Consider the following 22,737-nt stretch of genomic DNA (forward strand, 5'->3'; position numbering starts at 1 on the left):
GTATTGCACTATCCTCTCACATCCTCTCTCTCTCTGTCAGACACACACACACACACACACACACACACACATATATATATATATATATATATATATATATATATATATATCTGTCGTTCACGCACATGCTCCCTACGGACGCACTCCCTCGTTACCGCTCGGGACCCCTGCTATGCTTCTACCCATACTCGGTTAAAAAGAATTCTTGCTTTTTAGAGGTCACTTAACACAAGTTGGTTAGTATCTTTTGCACAATAATTTTTTATCGTGTATGTACACTGAAGCCTTCCCAAAGTTACTCTGCACAGAGAAATGCAAGTCCACACCCCAAAAATGACTGTTTATGATATAGAGAGTCGATTTACTGAAAAAAAAATATATGCAATGAATTTATGTATGAATCTATACACTAAATCTACACTCTAGCTTCAATACGTTTTTATAACATGACTGAATTACTCACGTAGTTGAAAGAGTATCTCCTGAAGTTTACATGCCTAAGTTACAAATGCTATGTGTAAATCATTGTAACACTAAAGACGTCAATGCGATAGTACATTTCTGCCCAAGCTTGTCCCAATATATCCATGTCAACAGTTGCGGCAGCTGCTGTGATGCATTATTTGAGATCATCTATATTTATAGGAAGTGGACGGAGAGATGCGACCTATGCTGTATCTCCTCAGAAAGAACTGACATGGTGTTAAATCAGGACTTCTTGGTGGCCAGAATTTGTAAATACACTCAGAAAACATTTTCTACTTGGCTAGTGGCCATATTATTCAATTCGATTCAAAGATTTTGTAAAGAGTTTCTCTATAAAACAGTACTAAAAGCTTCGTGATAATACGAAAAGTTTGATTCGTAAAGTGTTTAATCTGTCTATTTCTTTTAAACGAATCCTATATAATTGCTTTTATTTATATTACAGAAACAAAAATCGAAGTCGTCCCTAGAGTTTGGCAATCGAGTATTTCTGGACAGAAACTTTGAGCTGTTACCGAATTATAAAGAAGTATTGCTTAGAAATTTTCTCGCTGATGTTGAAACAGTGAATTTTCATCATAAGATAAGCGCAACAAAGAAAATAAACGATTGGGTATCTGTAATAACCAAACACAGAATACCAAACCTAGTTTCCCCAGGTAAGAGGTTTTGTTATTCAAAACATAGTTAAGTTGTTTCCAAAGTAGATTGGGATATAGTAATTTTCATTTTAGGAAATATGTTACTGGAAAAATGTCTAAACTTTTTGTATGTAAGCGATTGAACCAGACAACAAACGGGGGAAAGTATGCTCAGAGCTCCCAGATTTTTGTACTAAAAAACTGAGACACTGTATGAAAAATTACAGTGAAAACCGGAATACCCTATGAAAATTTACAGAAAAGTCGTAGTTTTATACTTGTATATTGTTTAAATACCAGAATTAATTAAGTAATAGGTCAATATTCACCAAGAATTACTAATGAAAGTTGTATTTTTAAAATATCACACGAACAATATTAACTTAATTTTGGAGAAAAACCTTGACATTGAGAGTTTTGAACAACTTGGAGGGGAGCACAGATGATGAAAACCCGAGACGGTCCCGACTAAACTGGGACTTGGAATTTCGTTTCACAACACTTTGCACCTCTTTATCTTAATTGTCTTAAATAAATAACAACATTATAACAATTTTAGAAATAGGATATTTAATATTTATAATAGGCTGCACAGTGACAGAACAGTTGTTTTGAAACCCTTTTATATAGTGCAGAAATTTAAACGATGAATAATTATGGCATAATATTGTAATCTGTATCCACAGATTTGTTGGATATAACAGAAAATTTAGAAACAGGCATTAGTTTATTTAACAGCAGTTTGTATATCTAGGTATATACTAAATTACTTACTTCATAAATTTCATTTCTTTGCTCTCTTTACATTATTTACGAAAAAGCTTAATATGTTATCAAATAAGGAATACAATATTTTTGTAACTACATTGTATTAGAAAACTTCACAAGGCAATATAATGTAGCAAAGACTTCAATATTTTTACTTATGAAATATTTTTTAAGTATAAAAAGTAAATTCAGGACCATATTTCAATCAATCCTACATAATTAAAATGACATTGAATATGAAGGCCAAAATACAGGATGATTCTCAAATTCATTCACATATTCTATGAGATGATTTCTGAAGTCAAAGATATGCCTACAAACTGTAAGAGGTGAATCCTTATATCAAATTAACAAACAACAAAAAAAGACATTAAGGAAAAAAGCATAGTTTTAAATCTAGGATTCTCTAGAGCGTGGAAAAATTACATTGCACCACGCGTTATTTCGAACTTAAGGAACCTTGGAGTTGCTGTTCATATCAGCGTAAGGTAAGTTACACATACGTCATCCAAAAGTGCATGTTTAAGCAATATATTATATGTGCGCAAGGGATTTCCTACAGAACATAATTCCCAGACATGCTCCCAACAGAATTTCCAAATATGATCTGACTACAAGGTGGGTACAAAAGAGGCAAAAGGTAAGCTTTAATATCACTGAACATGGAATGCATAGGCAGGAAGTCGCAAATGCTAAGGGCAGCTAGTTCCATGCTTTCTCACGTTCGAACAACACGTCTTACGATATAGTGTTTCACACTTATACGTGTAAAATATGTGAAATATACCGTGAAACAATACAACGTAGCATGCATTATTCCTAACACATGGAACTCTGAAGCTGGCGAGCTTAAACACTTTCGACTTCCTGCTGTCGCATTACGTATTCACTGCTATCAAAGCTTACCTTTTGCCTACGTTGGACCCATCTTTAATTCAGAGATTCTGTTTGGAACATGTGTAAGAATTATACTCTATAGGGAATCCCTTGCACACATTGCACATTGCTGATATATGCATTTTTTGGATGGTAGATGTGTGATTTCCTTTACGCTGATATTGACACACTATGATTTCTCGTGTTCGAAATAGCATGTGTTGCAGAGTAGTTATCCCAACGTTTAGAACGGTCCTAGCGGGAGGCACGATGGCTTAGTGGTAGAACGTTTATCTCTAATGCGTTGGGTCCCTGGTTCGATCCCTGTCCATGTAAGTTAGTGGTGGACAATATTATGTCTGTGGGTTTTCTCTGGGTACATCCGTTTTCTCCCATATTCTTATTCCACCATTTTTTCCATAATCGTTCACTTGCCTTTAATCATCCGTCTTCCTTAGCCTAAAGGGCATAATCGTGGAACGTTAAACTGAAAGATTTCATTTCATTTCATGAACGGTCCTAACGCTAAAATTATGCACTTGCTCTACAGGTTCATAAGATTTTTTTCTTATTTTGATGTGAGGAATCACTTCTTACCATTTGCCGGTATAGCTCATTAACACCCTGTATATTATAACGAGACCGAATGTTTTTCAACACACTTTTGAGTAAATACAGAGTGTATTCAAAAAAGCTTACATTAGAAGACACTTAAGTATCCTTTCAATGGATGTATAAATGTAGATAGTTATGTAGTTAAAGTTCAGTGATTAATTCCTTTAGAAACCCGACGTTTTCCTTTAGGTGTCTGCTTGGCTCTAAGAACACAATCTACTACTGACTACAAACCAAATAATTGGAAAATGGTCTTAGAATTGATGACAGAGATCATATTCTCTTCTACACTCTACTCTATCAGTTAATAAAGTGGCTCAATGGACTATCGAAATCCAAGACTCGACTTACTTTTCGGAAACTAGATTACTAGCTGCATTCAACACAACTGGAAACGAACTTGTATTACAAAACATTATACAGTTGTTAGTTTATATTTATATTCATTTTGTGTCTATAGCAGTATTCAGATTAACTAGGAATCAGCAGACCCGAAATCGGGAGGTTTGGTATTGTAGGTGTCATGGGGGCAAACTTCAGCGAATTGGGAGCTATAGGTGACAGGAGGGCAGAGCTCGAGGGTAGGGCGCCGAAGGTGTCACTGTTCAAAATTCAAGTTATCAAAATTTAAGGAGAATCTATCTACCAACCCGGAAATCGGGTATATATATTCATATACCTATCTTGAACTAAGTTCGGACAACCTGAAACATTTGTCATGCGAAAGGGTAACCATGCTACTTGTTGGTTCCAGAAATTTCGTGTACTTTGTAAATATGTCGAAGACCAACGAAGGTCTAGCCTCCCTTGTGTAACAGATTGTGAGGTCATACGATATGTCATTGAGGAAAATTCATCCACCAGCACACGACGATTGTCAAATCAACTCGGCATGTCCCAGTCCACTGTAGTGCGTCACTTTCACGAAATTAGGAAAACGGAGCTTCCGGATTGTGCCACATGAGTTGACCTCAACTCAGTCCCAGAGCAGATTGGATCTGTGCCGACAACTGTTCTAAAATCCGTGTGATGTGCGTTTTCTAAAACGGATTATTACATGTGACTAAAAGTGAATGTTTTTCCGAAATTCGAGTATACAAAAACGGTGGTTAAGCATGGCCCAACTTCCAGAACCGGGAGTCAAACAACACCGTTTCGAGCGTAAAATCATGATCTGTATGTGGTGGAACTATGAGGGAGTAACTTACTTCGAGTTCGTTTCTAACAGTCGTACCATTAATACCAATCACCAACTGTTATTCCGAATAGCTGGAACGGATATATACTGCACTACGGAAAAAAAAATCCTGGATTACTGAATTGTCCTGCCCTGCTGTAAAACGCTAACGCAAAACCACACTACGCGTGAGAAATACACACAAAAAATTCAGGATCTTGATGGAATCGAACTGGTGCCACCCCCAGCATATAGTCCTGACCTTCCTCCTTCGGATTACTACCTGTTTCGATCTATGGCGCACATCTTGAAATCATGTTGCTTTACCAACCAACAGGAGTTGTGAACAGCGGTGACTAACTTCTTTGTGTCTAAGGACAAAACTAAGTATCGACGTGGAATCGAGGAATTGGCAGGAAGATGGCTGTAGGCACCTCAATACGAGGGGCTATACTTTGAATGTTAATCTGCTTTGATAGTAGTGTAACAAATACAGGTATGGTTGTGTACCAGAATATTACAAGACTTAAGACTCATACTTGTACTTCTTGATATTAGCACGACAACTCGATAATGACAGTTCATTGTTTATAATATTTTATAAGTAGAAAAGGTTATATTTTGGCTATGGTATACTTTAAAGGAAATCAATCTTTATTAGGAATAGAATTTTAAGGATATTTAGAACATTTTCTGTACTAGATAGCATCTTGCTCATACTACTACTTTAACATTTACTTGATTTTTGAATTTCTCATCTATTAAACTGAAAAGAAGTTATTATAGTTCTGGCTGGAAGATGATTTAGTCTTAGCGAGAAAGACTACAAATAATACTTTGTAGTTGAAAATTTAGACCTATATAGTTACTTTGGTCAATCTTAAAATGAATTTGATATTATGGAGGTATTTATAATTACCTCTATTATATATATTTTTGATAATTTGTAATATAATAATACCAAATATAACTAAACCAATTTGTTTTTTTTTTCTTCTTCAGCATCACTGTCAGACAAGACTTCGCTGCTGTTGACTAATGTAATCTACTTCAAAGGAGTTTGGCTAAGAACTTTCAATGCTAGCAGAACGATCGTAGGGCCATTCACACCAAATCATAATGTTGAGATTCCTGTTCCCATGATGCACCAAGTTGGACTATTCAGAGCAGGAGAAGAACCTACGTTAAATGCCAAATGGGTTGAGCTTCCTTTTGATGTAAGTATAACTGTTAAGAGCTCCAGAGGATTGGAAGAATCTTTTTCAGAAATAAGGCGTGTGCATGATTCACTAGTTTTTGTTAAGGGAGAGAAGTTGGCTATTTAATATGTTATCTATCAACCATTTTAAGCCTGAAATTTTTTAAAAAAATAAATTTTAAATTTGTTTTGTTAACAACTTGCCCATTACTTTTCAATCTATAATTACAGACGTTGTGAACACTAAATAATAAGTTAATACGTGTCTTCAGCTACTATTTATACATATGTTATGGAGTGTATTGGTGCCGCTGAATTTCAAAGATTAGCATCATGTTTTCACTGAGTCTTCTATAATTCTATTTAATACTGTACAAGTAGGAAAAATACTAACAGAACATGGTTTCTTCCAGACTGTTTTGTTCAGGGATATCAGAATGCGAGGGAGACTAGAACACCATCTGCTAAAGCATGTGCCCTCAGAAGAGTGATATTTAATAGCAATTTAATTTATCTTAGCTTCAAGGCCAGGGGGTAAGGTCACTTGCCTAGACGAATGATTAAGGCAAGTGAATGATGATGGGAAAATTGATGGAATAAGAATGCGGGAGGAAACGAGGGCACGGCGAGAAAATCCACGGACACAATGTTGCGAAGTATGGTACAGATGTGTATGGCGATCAATATAAACAATAATCATATAAACATCGACGGAAGTTTGAGATTTTCAAAAATCTTAATATTGTAATTTATATTTCACCCTTAGCAGTGTAACTTTGCTTACATACATTTAGAGCCTAAGTTCTTTTGTAAACAAAAATTGTTTCATAAAATGAAAATTTGATGCATGTAAATGGTTAATAGTGTTGTGCATTCAATAAAATATACTTTGATACATGCCATTAAAAGTTTGTTTATTGTATTAGTTAACGTCTTGAATTTTAAATTAGCTTATGTTTTTAATAAATTGTTAATTTTATTGGTGTTATGTATTTAATAAATCTTATTTCGTGTAAGAGTTACAAGAGAGAAATGCCCACATTACCTTGTTACAAATTGCTTATAAATCCAAACAATTTTTGCTAGCTTTTACATCCCTTTATGTTTTTTTATTTATATTTTTGATATATGCTAACTGATTCCTTGTTATTTGCATTACATATATTTCAAATCTATATACGTCGTGTCTTTTGTTTTTATAGATAGATGCTCAGAGCGACCATTACTTAATGATTGTTAAAATGCTTTTATAAACTATTGCTTGTATTCTATGTCAATTGATAAACTGAACAGAGTTTGACGCATTAGTAACTTAAGACTTAAATGTTTACGTAAACATTTGCATGAAAGATAGGTCTTGAAATATCTATATTAAAAGGACTACTGCGTAGATAATAACATATAACATATATTATATAACATGATCAAAGCATTGGGATTATATGCAAAATTACATTTTAATAAAGTGCTAGATAATTAAGTAAATTGAAACGTTATGCCTTCTCGGTAACAGTGAAGAAACGAAGAAATTCTTAGTCAGGTTGAATGTTGAATGTTGAATTAAAAAAATGTTAATATTCGTTTGTGTCAAGAAACGAATTAAATGTATATATCCATACATGTTATTTACTTTGTGCTAATTTATTTAATTAAAGGGAGAAGAGTTTTCCATGTTGCTCGTACTTCCAAATGAAAAGTTTGCATTGGACACTGTGATATCCAAACTAACGCCAGACATTCTCAGCAGCATGATGAAGGAAACATCAACAAAAAGGGTAGTCTTGAACCTTCCAAGATTCAAACTCTCAACTGATACAAGTTTCGTACCTGCTCTTAAGCATGTAAGTTCATAAACATACATAATCCTTTTTAAAAATAACTATGCCATTGAACTTTTAGAAAATATATTCCAGTGAGGCAACATAGATAATTTTCTAGTTACAATATTATTAATTTTTAAACTAACAATTTGGTAGTTAACATTTTGTATTTGAAAATTATATACCGTATATAATTTGTATTAGAAATCACGCGAAAAGTTGTTTGGTATGGATAGAATTCCACCATTATAATTATATTTGTTTCTTAAAGATATTTTATTTTATTTGTATTTCATATTATCACCACATAACCTACGAAATGCGAATACAACATAATTTTCGCTATAGGCTATATTTCCGGAACAGCCTCACACTTCAAAGAAAAGTAATACAACGTAATTTCAAATATAATTCTATTTACCAAATTTAAAAATATTCTTCGTTCTGTTTTAATACCTGAAGACAATTTTATATTTTGATCTCGAAAAAGGAAAAGAAAACGTTATATAATCTGTAATGCAGAAACGCCCACACGAGAAATTTTTCGTGGAATATATTAATTTATTCTGCGACACGATTGCGGGAGAGAGGGAGCCAATAATGCCGCTCCTAGATTACGTGCTTTTCTAGGCTTCAGCCTACTCAGCCTAGGCGTTAATCTAGGCTTTCCTTCATATCTTATGAATGTATTATTAATGTATGAATTCAAAAATATTCCAAGAAGAGATTACTTTAAGATTAGTTATAGATTTTATTTTTATTCTACATATTGATTTTCTTTTAACATTAGCTAAACACCAATTGTACTGTTATAAGCATGGGCAAAACAAATATCTTAAAAATAATTCATCTGCTTTACAGCTTGGTTTGCAAGATGTCTTCAATCCAAAATCTAATTTAGAAGGCATTAGTACTATTAAACCTTTAATAGTCTCAGATGTCATTCACAAAGCAGAAATCGAAGTCAATGAAGAAGGAAGTACAGCATCTGCTTCTACAGGTTGGTTAACATAATATAATTACTCAATTTTTACGTAATACTTTTTTGTCTGTGTTTAAATAAGTATACGTTTATGGTTTTAACTGCGACAAAGTAAATTCTTGCTGTTAATATACGCCTATTAAATGATTTCGAGATGGTACTTTCTAACTTTATGGATATTAAAAGGACGTTGGGTTCCTTGCTAAACATATTGTGGAATCTAACTTCCTAAATTAACTACTACGAATTATGATGTGATAAAATGCAGACCGAAAAACTGCGATAACCCATATGATACTTTAAAAAAAAAAATACCTGATGCACTTCCGTCAAAACCATTTAATAATCATCATAAGTATTAACAATTTAAACACAAAACCTTTGAATAAATTAATTAAAAAAGAGAATTTGAACAGGTTGTTAGAAAATGTAACTTTGCACATTAATTTATAGCTTCAAATGTCTTATCCAAAAATTTTATTCTTATGGCTTATCTACATTTTCGACGACTAAGTTCAGTTTTCAAACAAAGGAGTTTCTTTTTGTTTGTAATACAATGGATCTTATATTCTTCAAATACTCAGTAAGAAAATACTACATAAAGCAAGTTTGCATATATACACTAGTTTCATTTCCGTAGGTCACCTCTAGAGTACAGCTTTTTTTTTTTTTTTTAAAAAAAAAAGAGATGAACTGAGCTAATTTCATATAGAAAGGAACTTCTTAAGAAAATGATTGTTATTCTTACTTGAAAATGTTAGGAAATTATGTTAATGAACAAGGTTAGTGTGGAAAGGTTCTCTCATGTGAAATTTGGAAGATACTACTTCAGATGAAATTCATCAACAAACTCATTATGTTATATCTGTCACTGTTTGCACTTAGAGTTCTTTGAACAGATTTTATTTTGATAACATTTTGAAATTAATTAAGCTCTCAATTTTCAATGTTAGTCTTTTTCAAGAATATTTTTACTTTCGTAGTAGTTTGGTATCACCCATGAACTTTTTTACGAATTCCTTTCCTAAAAAGCATGAAGGAAATAATGTGTCGAGGAAAACTTCCACAGATCTATGATAAGGACTTCCGTTTTCCTTTTCAATTTAAAAATAGACCATGATAAAATCATAATAGAGTATCCACACTTTTAAGAACGTCTACCTGCCTTTAAAAGTCCATAATATTGTTTCTTCTAGGTACAAGCCGTCGTCATGCTTTAGTTTAATATGCTATCTTTCTAAATTTTATCTCTCGTCTCTAACTCGAGGTCTGATAAAATTTCAAATGTTTCCAAAGTTATAAAAACGTTTTCTAGTGTCTTCACCTATAATCAAACACACGATAAAGAAGAGTTGGTGGGTACATTTTTAGAAAAAGCATGGTAATTTGTTTACCATGTCGCAATGTAAATAATTTTACGTAGTTAAGATTTTAAGACAAAATACACATTTTATAGCAAAATATTGCCATGTATATCTAATAATCACTTTCCCTAGTAGATGTGTGAAACATATGTATATACACCAAATAATAATATGTTTAAGTAAATTTAAAAAATACTCATATTTCAGCCAATTCTTTTTCCTCAACAAATATGTTCCTATGCGCGCCACAAAACAAACGCTTTTGCACCATTTCTAGAAGGGTTGATTTGGATAAAGCCTCATGTACAGATTTGACATATTATAAAGTAGGGTTTCCTTTTCTACAGTAGTTTCCATGTCTTCTTTCACATATTTTGTTCTTTTACTTAGTTTCTATGGATTTTTGCTTATTCTTATTGTGTAGTATACTTTATAAGTTTTGCGTAGACATGAGCTCAAAATATGCAAACGTATGCTCATTTATGCATTGAGACTCACTTTGAAGAAAATGCTACATTAAGTCCTTATCTAAATTAACCCTTCTTTTCATATGCTTGTTTTATTTAATATTTGGCTATCACTTATGTACCATGAACATATATCTGAGGGAGCACTATACGACACATATCTTTAGCTGTTAGCAGTAACCATGAATACCAATGATCCAATGTATTTGTGGACTGCGTTTACACTTGTCAAGAGACTAGCTTAGTAAAAATAGGCAACATAAAAGAATATGATATACTATTCTTGTAAATCATTAATATGAAAAGAAGTCAAATTGCAATTTTGTCGATAGTAATGCAACAATTTTTTTAAGTTTATCAAAAAAAAAAAAATTAAAAATCTTAAACCAAGATCGAAGTAAAATGATTTTAGATAGAAATTTTGAATTTGCAAATATATATGTTTCTTTCTTCAGTTAATACCTGGAAATTTTAATTTACATTTTCAGAATTTTGGCTTGAAAAGTCAAATTTTAAACTTTGTGTTCCTAAGTTTTGCTTCTTTTCGGTCACCGCTAGTAACTCATTTCAAAGTGTAGAACGACAGTCACAAAACTGTTGCAGGAACGCGTATAAATATGCTCTTGTTGATCATATTCAAATACAAATACAGTATATTGTATATATAACCTTTAAGCAAGAGTAATGTTTATTTCTCCCCGATGCATTTTTATTAATGCTTCCCCTTTGTTGACATACATCTTCAACTGCATTTGAAGTACATACATTGTCATGTAGATATGAGGTCTTCAACTGAATTTAATGTCAACAGATGATCAATGAAAATGATAATGAAAGAATTGGTAGGAGCACCAGGCGCAAACCCCAATTTTTTTGTTGTAAGGTGTTCAAGCTTTGGGGGGTTCATGTAGTATGAAAGGGTATTATTTTGCACCCGAAAAGACGATAAGTAATTGTAAAATACTTCCCAGGGGCGGATCCAGGGGGGACGACCTAGAAGGGGAAACTTTCTTATTTTATATATATAAATAAAACCCATCCCAAAGTTTGGAGCCCTTAAAAGTAGCAGTATGACAACCCATCGCTCCCCCCAGAAGTCGGTCCTGGATCCGCCCCTGATACTTCCACTTATATTTTCATAAAAATGGAGGGTCCCTGAAGATACAGAAACATGAAAGTGTATATTGACATCAATTCTTCTACAAACGTTTTAGTTTTAAGAAAGACATAGTCACTAAATTTCATTTAGACAATTGCCACGTAGATTTGAATGTTATTCTTTTAGTTTTAGTTTTTAGCATGATTGGTAAAGATTTTCTACTTACAAGGGACATGTTTCGGTTCGAACGCGAGGATCAACATAAAACTTGGTAGATATATACAGGACTAAGTACTAACCGCTGTATGGTATGTCATTCTCGTGTAAAACACGTTTTTCGCCGACAGCGCCGCCTATCCTTCGAAATATTAGCAGTTAGATTCCACGTTATAGGTGGTGAGTGAAGATCAGTCAGGTGCGTCAGCGTGTGGTAGTAAGCTCGAATTAGTGTTAGGTGTGGTAGTCAGTGTGGAAAAAATGGGGCGGGCTGCTGGCATTAACCCCCTTCATGTAGTTGAACTGTTAAAAGACAAACTAAAGCGCAGATTTAAGTATCAAACGTCAGTTGGAGCGGATGATGAGTCATTTGCGACATTTTGGTGCAATTTAATTATCAATGAGTACGAAAAGGAATTTAAAATGGTACACACATCGATACTCGATAGAGATGATAAAGAAAATGTTACGGCACAGAAAGATATCTATGATAGCAGTTCAGAGCGGGATGAAGACAGCAGTCCAGAGCGGAAACCGAGAATCGGGAAATGAAACTCCAAATAGTGAAATGTGAAATAATCAGATTTTTTGATAAAGGTCGTAATAGTTCGTGAAATAATGCCTGCTGGTTTCTGAAGATTTTCAATGAGAGTCGGCTCCGTTTTGAAATGCGATAAGCCAACTTCTTTTATCGCTTGGAGAGCCGAGCACAGTAAATACCAGTAATGCACTGATGTTCCATGCTCTCGCGCCTCGTCAAGTAATCTGATGATTTCGCACTTCATTGTTTGGAGTTTCAATTCCCCATTCCCTTTAAATGAAGAGGAGTTCGTAGACAGCGCATGTTCATGTTCATGCAAAATAGGTTTGCAGTTACTCAAAGAAATAATTTTCTTGTGTCGTGTCAGAAAGTTCCTGTACGAGTTGTATTCTCCTTCATGATAATCTTTGTATATACTCCGGACTTCCTCGTCTGTAAACTGCGATAAAATATCTGTTCTTTTCAGTTTTCATGCTGAAGATACGTCGTATTCGCTTTGACTAATGCCCTGTTCCCGCTCTGGACTGCTGTCTCTTTCCTACTCTGGACTGCTGTCTTGTTCCCGCTCTGAACTGCTATCATAGATATCTTTCTGCGCCATGACATTTTCTTTATCATCTCTGTCGAGTGTCGATGTGTGTATCATTTCTAATTCATTTTCGTGCTCATTGATAATTAAATTGCACCAAAATGTTGCAAATGACTCATCGTCCGCTCCAACAGGACGTTTGATCCTTAAGAGTCTTGTCTAAGGCGCTCTTGTTCCATATTTCAATTTTCTTTTATCTATTTGAAGATATCACATAATTACTGTAAAATTAGCGGTATTTTAATTTCGCCGGGATGAAGACTCTTAAATCCGCGCTTTAGTTTGTCTTTTAACAGTTCAACTACGCAAAGGGGGTTAATGCCAGCAGCTCGCCCCATTTTTTCCACACTGACTACCACACCTAACACTAATTCGAGCTTACTACCACACACTGACGCACCTGACTGATCTTCACTCACCACCTATAACGTGGAATCTAACTGCTAATATTTCGAAGGATAGGTGGCGCTGTCGGCGAGAAACGTGTTTCACACGAGAATGACATACCATACAGTGGTCAGTACTTAGTCCTCTATATGTCTACCAAGTTTTATGTTGATCCTCGCGTTCGAACCGAAACATGTCCCTTGTTAGACCCGAAAATTACCTATTCTTGAAATCAACTGTATAACAATTTGTTGTAGGGAGAAAGAACTGAAACATTTAACACTAAGATACCAGGAAATAAACCAATAAATAAAATATTCTGCGTTTTGCTTTACTTACGTGATTAACATGAACAAAGAGTACATTCTTCCACACGTTTCTGCAATAATTCGCAATTCATGTAATGCATTTTAATGACTGACTGATGCAAGAAATGTCATTGGCGGGGGAAGTGAAAATGACAAAAGAAAAAATGTAACCTAATGCTTATATTGATAGCTTTGCTAACATTTCTCAAAATTTAAAAAAAAAAATGTTAGAACATATTTGATCTTTAAAAAATGTATAAATGATTTTCTCAAATTTCTGATATCAAATTGTGCATTCTATCTAGTAAACTCTTAATAATACTCGTGCTGTATATTTAAGTAAATGTTGTTACTTTTAATTCTCGCTATTTTTGTTTCAGGAGTGCTTGTAAATACCTTGAGCCTTGGATCATACAGTGATGACTTGATATTTTTCGCCAATCATCCGTTTTTGTTATTTGTCGTGGAGAAACCAAATAATGTGATACTTTTTGCTGGAAGAGTTTATAATCCTGTATCATAATAAAAGAGAAAACTTCACACGAATATGTTATAGAAATTAAATAACTCATTGCTGAGAATGTGTACAGTGAGAAAGTTATGTGATTGTGTGAGTGGTAGATGTGATTTTAATTTAGTTCAAAGAAGAGTTTTAAATATACATAAAAAATAATAATACAAAATTTGTATTAAATTCTTTTATCTAATTATCTATATTTGGCCACCACCAGGAACACCTATGAAACCAATTGGAAGCTTAAGAGGCTCTTACGAAGCATAGCGCAGTTGAACGTGTATCATCTTGTTAGATTTAAGTTATTTCTGAGCTGCAGCACCAGGCCTTCCTAGCGCTGCAGTTTGCAAAGTTTATGAAGAATTCCTGTTCGCCTATTATTATCCATTGAATGCGTTGCAAATTAAAGATGTAATTTTTGGTACAAGTATTACGTAATTTGAACCTGCAATAAGACTGAGAAAAACAGAACTGTTTGGTGTGTATTAGTTCAGAAGTAACATTTTTGCCAATACAGGCAGAATACAAACAGAGACAACAGAATTTGAATTAACAAATTTTTAATAAGGGTCTTTGAACATCAACAACGTATAAACCAACATATCCATTCGTACGTTTTAGTGTCAGCATATCATCTATGAACCTTCCTCTGTAGTCATAACGAATGTCATTCGTTCATACATCACGAATACGAATAAAGTGTCAGTTAGAATAGAAGCACTGCTGAACCCTTTGTAGCTTAACTTCTAATTCATTGATTTATAATTTGTGAAAATATTACAATTTCAGTCAACTAATACAGGGTGGGGCATATAAAAGTGGCCCGGAGAACAGAGTTGCAGGATACATAGAAAAAACACAGCAAAGGAAAGGAAAGGAAATATTTCGCTAGTCTGCTTATAGCAGATGTTGAAAATGACCACCATTCATCTCTTGGTACTTTTGGACCCTGGTTAACAAGTTGCAGAAGGCAGATCGAGCTGGGCTGCAAGAATTGCTGCATTCGCATCAAAAATGTTCTCCTGCAGTTCTTGAAGACTATGAGGGTTGTTGCGTTACACGTTAAGCTTGAGGTTTCCCATAAAAAGTAATCGCACACGGATAGATCAGGTGACAGGGGTGGCCAGGTAGGTAACTTTCTACAACGAACACCCTCTGCTGCACTGTGAGTACCATCTTTCCTGTGCACTGCTCAAATCACACTAACACAGCTCGCACTAAGACCTAAACCAATGGTGTGCGTACACGTAGTGTTTTTGGTTTCATGCATAAATTTACGTCCAATCGTATCTACTCGTCCTGGCCACTTTTATTTCCCCCACCCTGTATATTAATATACCAATAATAAGAATTTCTACTAATTTTATAATTTGTTATTGCAAAAATTAAAGACAGTATCGAATAAACTTACAAATATAGCGCTAACCTCGAGTCAGTACGTAACAAGAAAAAACTGAAACTTTAAGCGCATTTGTTTCGAAACTAACAATTAGCACATATGTCTGTTATTCTAGAGGCCTCATATGACACCATACACTACTGTTAGAAAAAATGTGATGATCTGACTCTATATAAATGTCATAATAATATGCAATGATAACTTTTAGTATGTCCCTCTGTTATGGCCTGTAGGAAAGAAGAACAATGATGTACTCAAGTGAACGATAAAAGATTCGGTATAATTAAATAAAAAAATGAACACTTTATTTAACAATGCTCTTTAGCATAAGGAAGACGGATAAATAATGCTAGTGCATGATTGGTGGAGAATTACTGTAATAAAAATGAGGGAGGAAACAGAAGAATTCAAGAAAATCGATCTCATTTATTATAATTGAACCATAGAACCCTCACACCAAGACTAGACGGTCAACCACTGAGCCCCTTCCTATAATTAAGAGGGTATAACGAAATGATGGAATCCTAGTAAATCTACGGAGTTTATGCTCTCCATCATAAACTTGTACGGGGGATCGAACAAAATAGTTTGACAATTATTGCTGACCACAAAAATCAGATGAAAAGACCAAGCTAGAGAATAACAAGAAGTCCATCTCACATCTAGAAAGTAGCGAAACGACACTGACATTCAACGTGACGTCCTGCACCGCGACGTTGCCTCTAATAGCTGAAACACTGGTATGGATTTGTGCCGCTTGCAAATGAGCCGGGTCTTCTAACGGCTCTTTTGAATGAACGACCGAGTCATGGCTCACTAGCAATCAGCGACGGCTCTTTGGAAACCATGGTTCTATGGAAGCGATGGTTTTTCTTTTGCTTTTCGGTTCTTGGTTTAGTCAGTTGCTGTTCTGGAGCCTTGATTGATAGCTTTAGCTATTCAGTTCATTTCAGTAAATGTGTATACCAATAATCCAGAGCTGTCAGATATACCTTTATCTTCAATTTTTTAAGTAATGCAGAGAACAAGAATTTTTGGTGTGATCTACAGTTTTTTCTGTATTACTTCCTATTTTTGTATTATTGTTTATAAGAGCCATAAACTCTCAGTTCGGCGCAAATTCAGACTTCAGTTGTTTCCTCTTTCCAGACATGTCTTCAATGTCCAAAAATGTTGCTAGTGTAGGCACTGATTTCACCCCTTTCAAGTGGTTTTAGGCAAAAATGTTAAGACGAAAAAGTTTTAGCTCTGTACAAGTTGGGGACGTCCAGCAATTTTCATATCGGTAGGACAAATACATGCTGAGATATTCAAAACAATGTAAACGCCTAAAATCGAGAAAACGCAAAATGGCGGCAGCCGCTGCGTAGCTACGACATGTTTTAAAATCCCAATGATCGTAGTTTTGGAGTACCCTCCTTATATAGGCTAAACATTCATGAAAAAATTAGATTTTCTGGAGCTGGTCGAGCGGCACATGCTTGATCACTTAAAATGAATTGGCTCATACAAATTTTGATAACTTGTTATATAAGTAGAGATTATATTATCACCTGTGAAATAAAACATATGTTCCACTAAACTCCATAGGGTTCCCAGCTACATTTATTTCAGTCATTTAAATGTCAAATATTTTCTCATGCCCTAAATGTACAGTATAGTTATAAAAATTGTTAATACACTGATACTGACATTCATAAATTCAGTTTCATATTATTCTTATGTTTTTATTCATGTTATTCTAGTTCGCATGAAGGCAAACTAAAATATATTTCTAATACATACATATTAAATCTAGACATAGTACTTGATAAAATCCATTCTTTACAAGTTGTTCATCAGGTTGATGATAAAAGTAATATCACGGTGAAGGCCTAGAGGAGGAAATATATGTTTAATATTTCTTGATCGAGCATATAGGCGATCAAATGATATATTGTTATTACCTAAGATGGGGCTCAAATCTGTGACTTATAAGTTGTTTTCGTGTCTGTATTGACAATATAATTGTGAAGTGGTAATATTACTGTGTATTTTCGTTTGTACTTAATCCCATGGAATCTTTATGTCTCTGGTTGTTTTTTGAAAATTGCCCACGGCCATTGACAAGATGATGTATTTTAATCTTTGAGCCTCATAATGCATTGGAAGCTGAAGACATATTGTCAGAATACAAGGGATCTGGACCTGGAAGACTAGAGGATCTGGAAGCTGATCTAGAGATATTATGAAGAAACTAAAGAATTTTGAAATCTACGTAGTCTGCCACTTAGGTTCAAAGTGACGCCGAATATCAACTGGGTTGTTAAAAAGGGCTGATACAGTAAAGAATGGCGACCCAGCCAGGATGTAACTACAAAGCGTTGATGTCTCTGGCTGGCATCCTGGCTGTAGTTTAGCCTATATCCAAAAGTACTGTACTGCAGGTCAGTGAATAAGAAAACAAAAATATCTTGTGGCAACGGTGAGAAGAAACTGTTAGGGTGTCTATTATAAAAAGATGATTAAAACAATGGATAAAAATACATACTAAGAGAATTTACAAGCTGTGTCATTAATATAATTATAATAATAATGTCGAGCCTGGAAACCTTACTTCGACAGGAAATATTTCAATTGTCTGTTACAGCTATACCTAAGTATAAATCTTTTAAAAAATTATGTGGGTATGGAAAGAAAACAATTCTAATCTGTGACATATAAATATAGTTTTAATGAGACAGGATTTCAAACGAGAGGTTTTGTTAATAGACAATTAACAATTTTGAGAAGAAATCCACAGTTATTTGGTTGATGTGAATTATTTGATTTGCTGCGCTAAACGAGCAGACTTTTGAAAAAATTAATTTGATGTGTCATAATTATTTGAAATGTTCAAGTTACTGAGTCTGCAGAGCAGTTGATCAACAAATACAATAATTGACGAAGATAGGGTGTTTCCTTCGTGATTAAATGGTTAGCGGTTCGGGGTAAACATGTTCGATTCCAGGTTAAATTGTAGGTAACCCTCGACTCTGAAAAAGAACACTAAATTCCAAAATTACCAACTAACCCACCAATGGATTTGTATGGATTGTTTACAATGTAAATTGTACCATAATTTGAGTTCTAGTGTGCAGTGTTATTTTTCTGGAAATGTTATAATGTACTTGGTTACCATAAGGGTTATTTTATCCTGATATTAATGTTTGTCCTCTCAGTCATTAAGATCGATAATAAATAGTTCCTTATATTAAAAAAAAAGTGTTCATAAGGTTCAGAAGAAAAAGCTTCAGATTCGCAGACCGTACATTCAGTAACCCTGCAGATTCAAATACTTGTATGAATTCGTCATGCCAGTAGAATTGCGGGCCTGTGACATCGCGTAAATAACTTGATTCTAGCAAGCACAATTTACTCTCTGGATGTCAAAACCAACATGTTGAAAGGTAACTAACGTGATAATACAGTAATACGTAATGTGCAGTGAATACAGTGGTTGTCTGGTGGACGATTTCTACTGCAGCATACTTCACTCTTGGGGCTGGAATAAAAGGGAGTAGTTGAAACCTTCTTATGTACTGTTCTGTTATTGATACGTAGGAAGAGGATATAACGCTTTTCCTCCTTTGACTATTAACAGTCCTTTCATTGCTATAATAGGTTCAAAATCAAACAAAATATTAAAAGTCACTCAGGATATATTGTTTCTAATACAAAATATCTTACACATTCTTCGGCGTTAAACTAAACTCAAATAGGAACAGTAATAAGAAAAATAAATAGGATTGTCACACTAAAGTTTCTTAAAAAAGTAAAAAACATAAAACATGTTATGGATGTTGTCACGGTACTTGTGAAGGTCTTTGAACTTTTCCTGATAAAAGCACCAGATTCGTATCTCGTTGCATCACAAAAAATAAAAATGGATGATCTATTGTAATTGTCTCTGAATCCCGACGAACTCGTGAGCCACCTGGAAACAAACAAAAGAATATTTTTAAAGTGACGGATTAATATTAAAGTCGCTCTTTTTCATGAACTTAGAAAACCACAAATGATCCAATGATTAGAATAATCTATCAAATTGACATATAGGTAATTCTTACATGATAAGACTATACGATATGGCGAAAATTTATGTTAATATTCAAGTAAAAGTCATTGTTATCATTCAATAACACTGAGCTAAAAATAAGGATAAGGAGTGCAAACCGAAAAAGCAAAGGCAAAGTTATGTAAACATTCACTATCAGATAGACTTTGGAAAGATATTATATCATTCCACTTGTACTTCGTATGAATTGTTACAGTGCTCACATAGGCTATATACATTCGTTTCACAAAACGTATTAACATATCTGAATACCTCTCGTTGTAGCTTTCAAATTGCGTATGATTTAAAGGAAGCTATGACCAAAGCAAATTCTTCTTATTATTAATATGTGTTGCAATTTCAGCAATATATCATTACCTTAATCAGACACGTCTATCTGCTTAGGTTAGTAATGTATGTTTGCTTTGGCCATTTTTAAAAATGTATTAATAATCAGGATTTAAGTAATTTCATTATTCATTTCTATGATCCAAAGAAGTTCTATCCCTGAACATATTCGGTGAGTTCTTATCTTCCTTGCTCGCACATTTGAAAGAAAAAACAGCATTCCTTTCCTTACCAGTAGGTGTCTTGTAAAGATATAATTTACCTTTCAAATAAGGAAGTAACCATTGAAATCTCTGAAGTACGTAATATTCTCTGTGCACCAAATTCGATATAAGTAATAACAACATTTTAACATATTTTATATACAGTACGCATATGAAGTACATATGCTATGGTCTTTATTCGTGATTAGTACGTGAAATTTCATGAATCTCGTTAAGCCTACACGGATAAACTATAGAGCAGACAAAGCTACGGCTTCACTGGATGTGTTCCTGGAAAGTGAATCAAACCATATAAACTTTCCTCTTTCAGTTCCAGTTCTCTTCCTATAAGGAGAAGAGAAGTTTTTATGCATCTGCGAAACGTTGTTTCGTGGCACCTTTTTTACTACTATTGTTTGTTATCTTATTTTTATTTTTATTTCCATAGGAATTTTACAACGAAGATAGTAGTACAAAAAATGTTGTCATAGATACATTATATTCTTGTATATTAATAATATGTGGTAAAAACTGTTTATTGTTCACCAAAAAATAATATATAAATTATCAAAATTTTAATTATATTACAGTTTTGATAGTTGACATCAAAATTGTATTCAATATCATTAAAACTAAAAATATAAAAAAATAGAATAAGAACGAAAATGCGAAGTTGTTAAGCACGACACTACAGTAACACTACAAGAAGTATATATATTATATTATAGGTATTCTACTCGAACATGGGTTCTATTTTATTTGAGTAGCAGAGCTATCTACTAAGTCAAGGGGTGAAGCAGCCGGTTAATAAAGGAAAGAAAATTTATTATTTTTAAAATGGAAAATATCCACCGATCAACTGTAGTAAACAACAGAAGATATAGCAATAAATCCAAGAAACGACTGGGGTGTTGAGAAAGACAGAAGACAAGAATAATCAATAAACTGAAGGACACCAACACCGTGTTTGCCTACATCAAGATGAAATAAGATGAAACCCAACCTGCAACACTATTTGCCAGAGACAAGCGCTATAACACTAAGCCAACAGGTCCAAAAATGGGTTTATAGTGACCCACTCCTATAATTTAAGATTTGATTTAACACCTTCAACAACATAGACAAGTTTGTCATTTGCGTGACACGTTATTAGTTTAACAAAATTTTATGTTTTATTTATTATAGTCGTAATCGATTTTGAAAAAATAATTCTTCTAAGCAAAATGTATTTTTAAATGAATTTGATAATACAGTATGCGGCAAAACAAACAGTACTGAAATTCGCGTATGGCTGGCGCACAAATGTAACGTGGTATGAGCTGTGAGCGCCACACGTGTCTTCAGTCGTGTGTGGACTAGCGTAGTGTGCAATTGGCGCAAAGATAATGTTACTTACAACAGAGGAGAAGGTGTTCATTCACGAGCACTATGTCCGCTCATACGGTGTGGATCAGCATCAATCTTTCGGGACACGGGAAATCAAGGGATGTCCAAACTCGTGGGCAGAAGGACAAATGACTCAGTTGTAATGTGGGCGGTAGCACCTTCTTGCTGCATCCATCGTTATTGTAACGACAGATTTTTGGTGCGGCAAAAGCCGCGCAAATGATGCAAGAATTGATCAATAATCAACTGTCGATCGATGTAGCGATCAAGGTACACAGGGCTATAGCTTCAGAGCAATACAGTAGATGCGAGAGCTCATCTCCTCCAGTGAGATGCTGATCCACACCGTATGAGCGGAAATAGTGCTCATGAATGAACACCTTCTCCTCTGTTATAAGTAACATTATCTTTGCGCCAATTGCACACTACGCCAGTCCACACACGACTGAAGGCACGTGTGGCGCTCACAGCTCATACCACGTTGCATCTGTGTGCCATCCATACGCGAATTTCAGTACTGTTTATTTTGCCGCATACTGTACTTTGAAATAATTAACATTTTAAATGGTCCTAAGTCATGGCGGACTATATTTTTTTCACCTGATGATGGACCTTTTAACAGGAAATCTATTAATTGAATTCATTAAATTTTCATTTTTCTTAGATAAAGCTAATTTGTTCTTCAATACGAAAAACTATGGCGTATCGTGATACGTACTTGATATATGTTTGGTATTATATTTTTGTGTTGTAAGTGATTTCAATACATTCATCCCACTTTTTATTGTTTTTTTTATACAGACCAACAACTGCAAACCATATTTTGAAAGTGGGTCAGAAATTACTTACAAAAGCTGATTGAACGATCTAATATTTCTTTTCAAATCCCTTCAAAAGATGCAGAAATTTAAGTATCCGACAATTATGGCATAATATACTGCGCATCCAGATTTCTGGCCTATAGCAAAAGTTTAAAACCAGAAACAGGAATTTTCTTCTAGGAGGGACCCATGACTTTTTTAACAGCTAGCGGACTTTTACTTACTAAATGCAAATTAAGTTTTTTTTAGGATATAGCAACAATAACAACTCGCCATATGTATTATTCTTATTATTTATTTATTTATTTATTTATTTATTATATTTGCAATATGCTACCGTATTAAGATAGTATACATGGATGAGTCTTGACAGAGTGTGAAGTTACAATCATACGCCACAGGGAAATGTACCAATAAACTATTCATAAGGAAATAAACATTTTATTTCGTATTCTAT

At 34.1% G+C, this 22,737-nt stretch overlaps 2 protein-coding genes across 4 annotated transcripts in view; one reads left to right on the top strand and one right to left on the bottom strand.

The window, feature by feature from the left end:
• Positions 1–18,959, top strand: part of LOC145686074 (serpin B3-like) — an 82,803-nt gene extending 63,844 nt beyond the window's left edge. The window contains exons 4-8 of the mRNA XM_081758990.1: positions 932–1,145; positions 5,566–5,780; positions 7,417–7,602; positions 8,443–8,581; positions 13,915–18,959. Of these exons, the coding sequence (XP_081615116.1) occupies positions 932–1,145; positions 5,566–5,780; positions 7,417–7,602; positions 8,443–8,581; positions 13,915–14,057 (897 nt within the window). The 3' untranslated portion in view covers positions 14,058–18,959. The remainder of the gene's footprint in view (positions 1–931; positions 1,146–5,565; positions 5,781–7,416; positions 7,603–8,442; positions 8,582–13,914) is intronic.
• Positions 18,960–19,109: 150 nt separating this feature from the next.
• LOC145686075 (serpin B8-like) overlaps positions 19,110–22,737 on the bottom strand; it is a 71,968-nt gene continuing 68,340 nt past the window's right edge. For all 3 annotated transcript variants that reach the window (XM_081758992.1, XM_081758991.1, XM_081758993.1), the window contains exon 8: positions 19,110–19,402. In XM_081758992.1, the coding sequence (XP_081615118.1) occupies positions 19,272–19,402 (131 nt within the window). In that variant the 3' untranslated portion in view covers positions 19,110–19,271. The remainder of the gene's footprint in view (positions 19,403–22,737) is intronic.

Source organism: Thermobia domestica, chromosome 5 (genome assembly GCF_964235325.1).
Source record: "Thermobia domestica chromosome 5, izTheDome1.hap1.1, whole genome shotgun sequence".
NCBI classification, from domain to species: Eukaryota; Metazoa; Arthropoda; class Insecta; order Zygentoma; family Lepismatidae; genus Thermobia; species Thermobia domestica.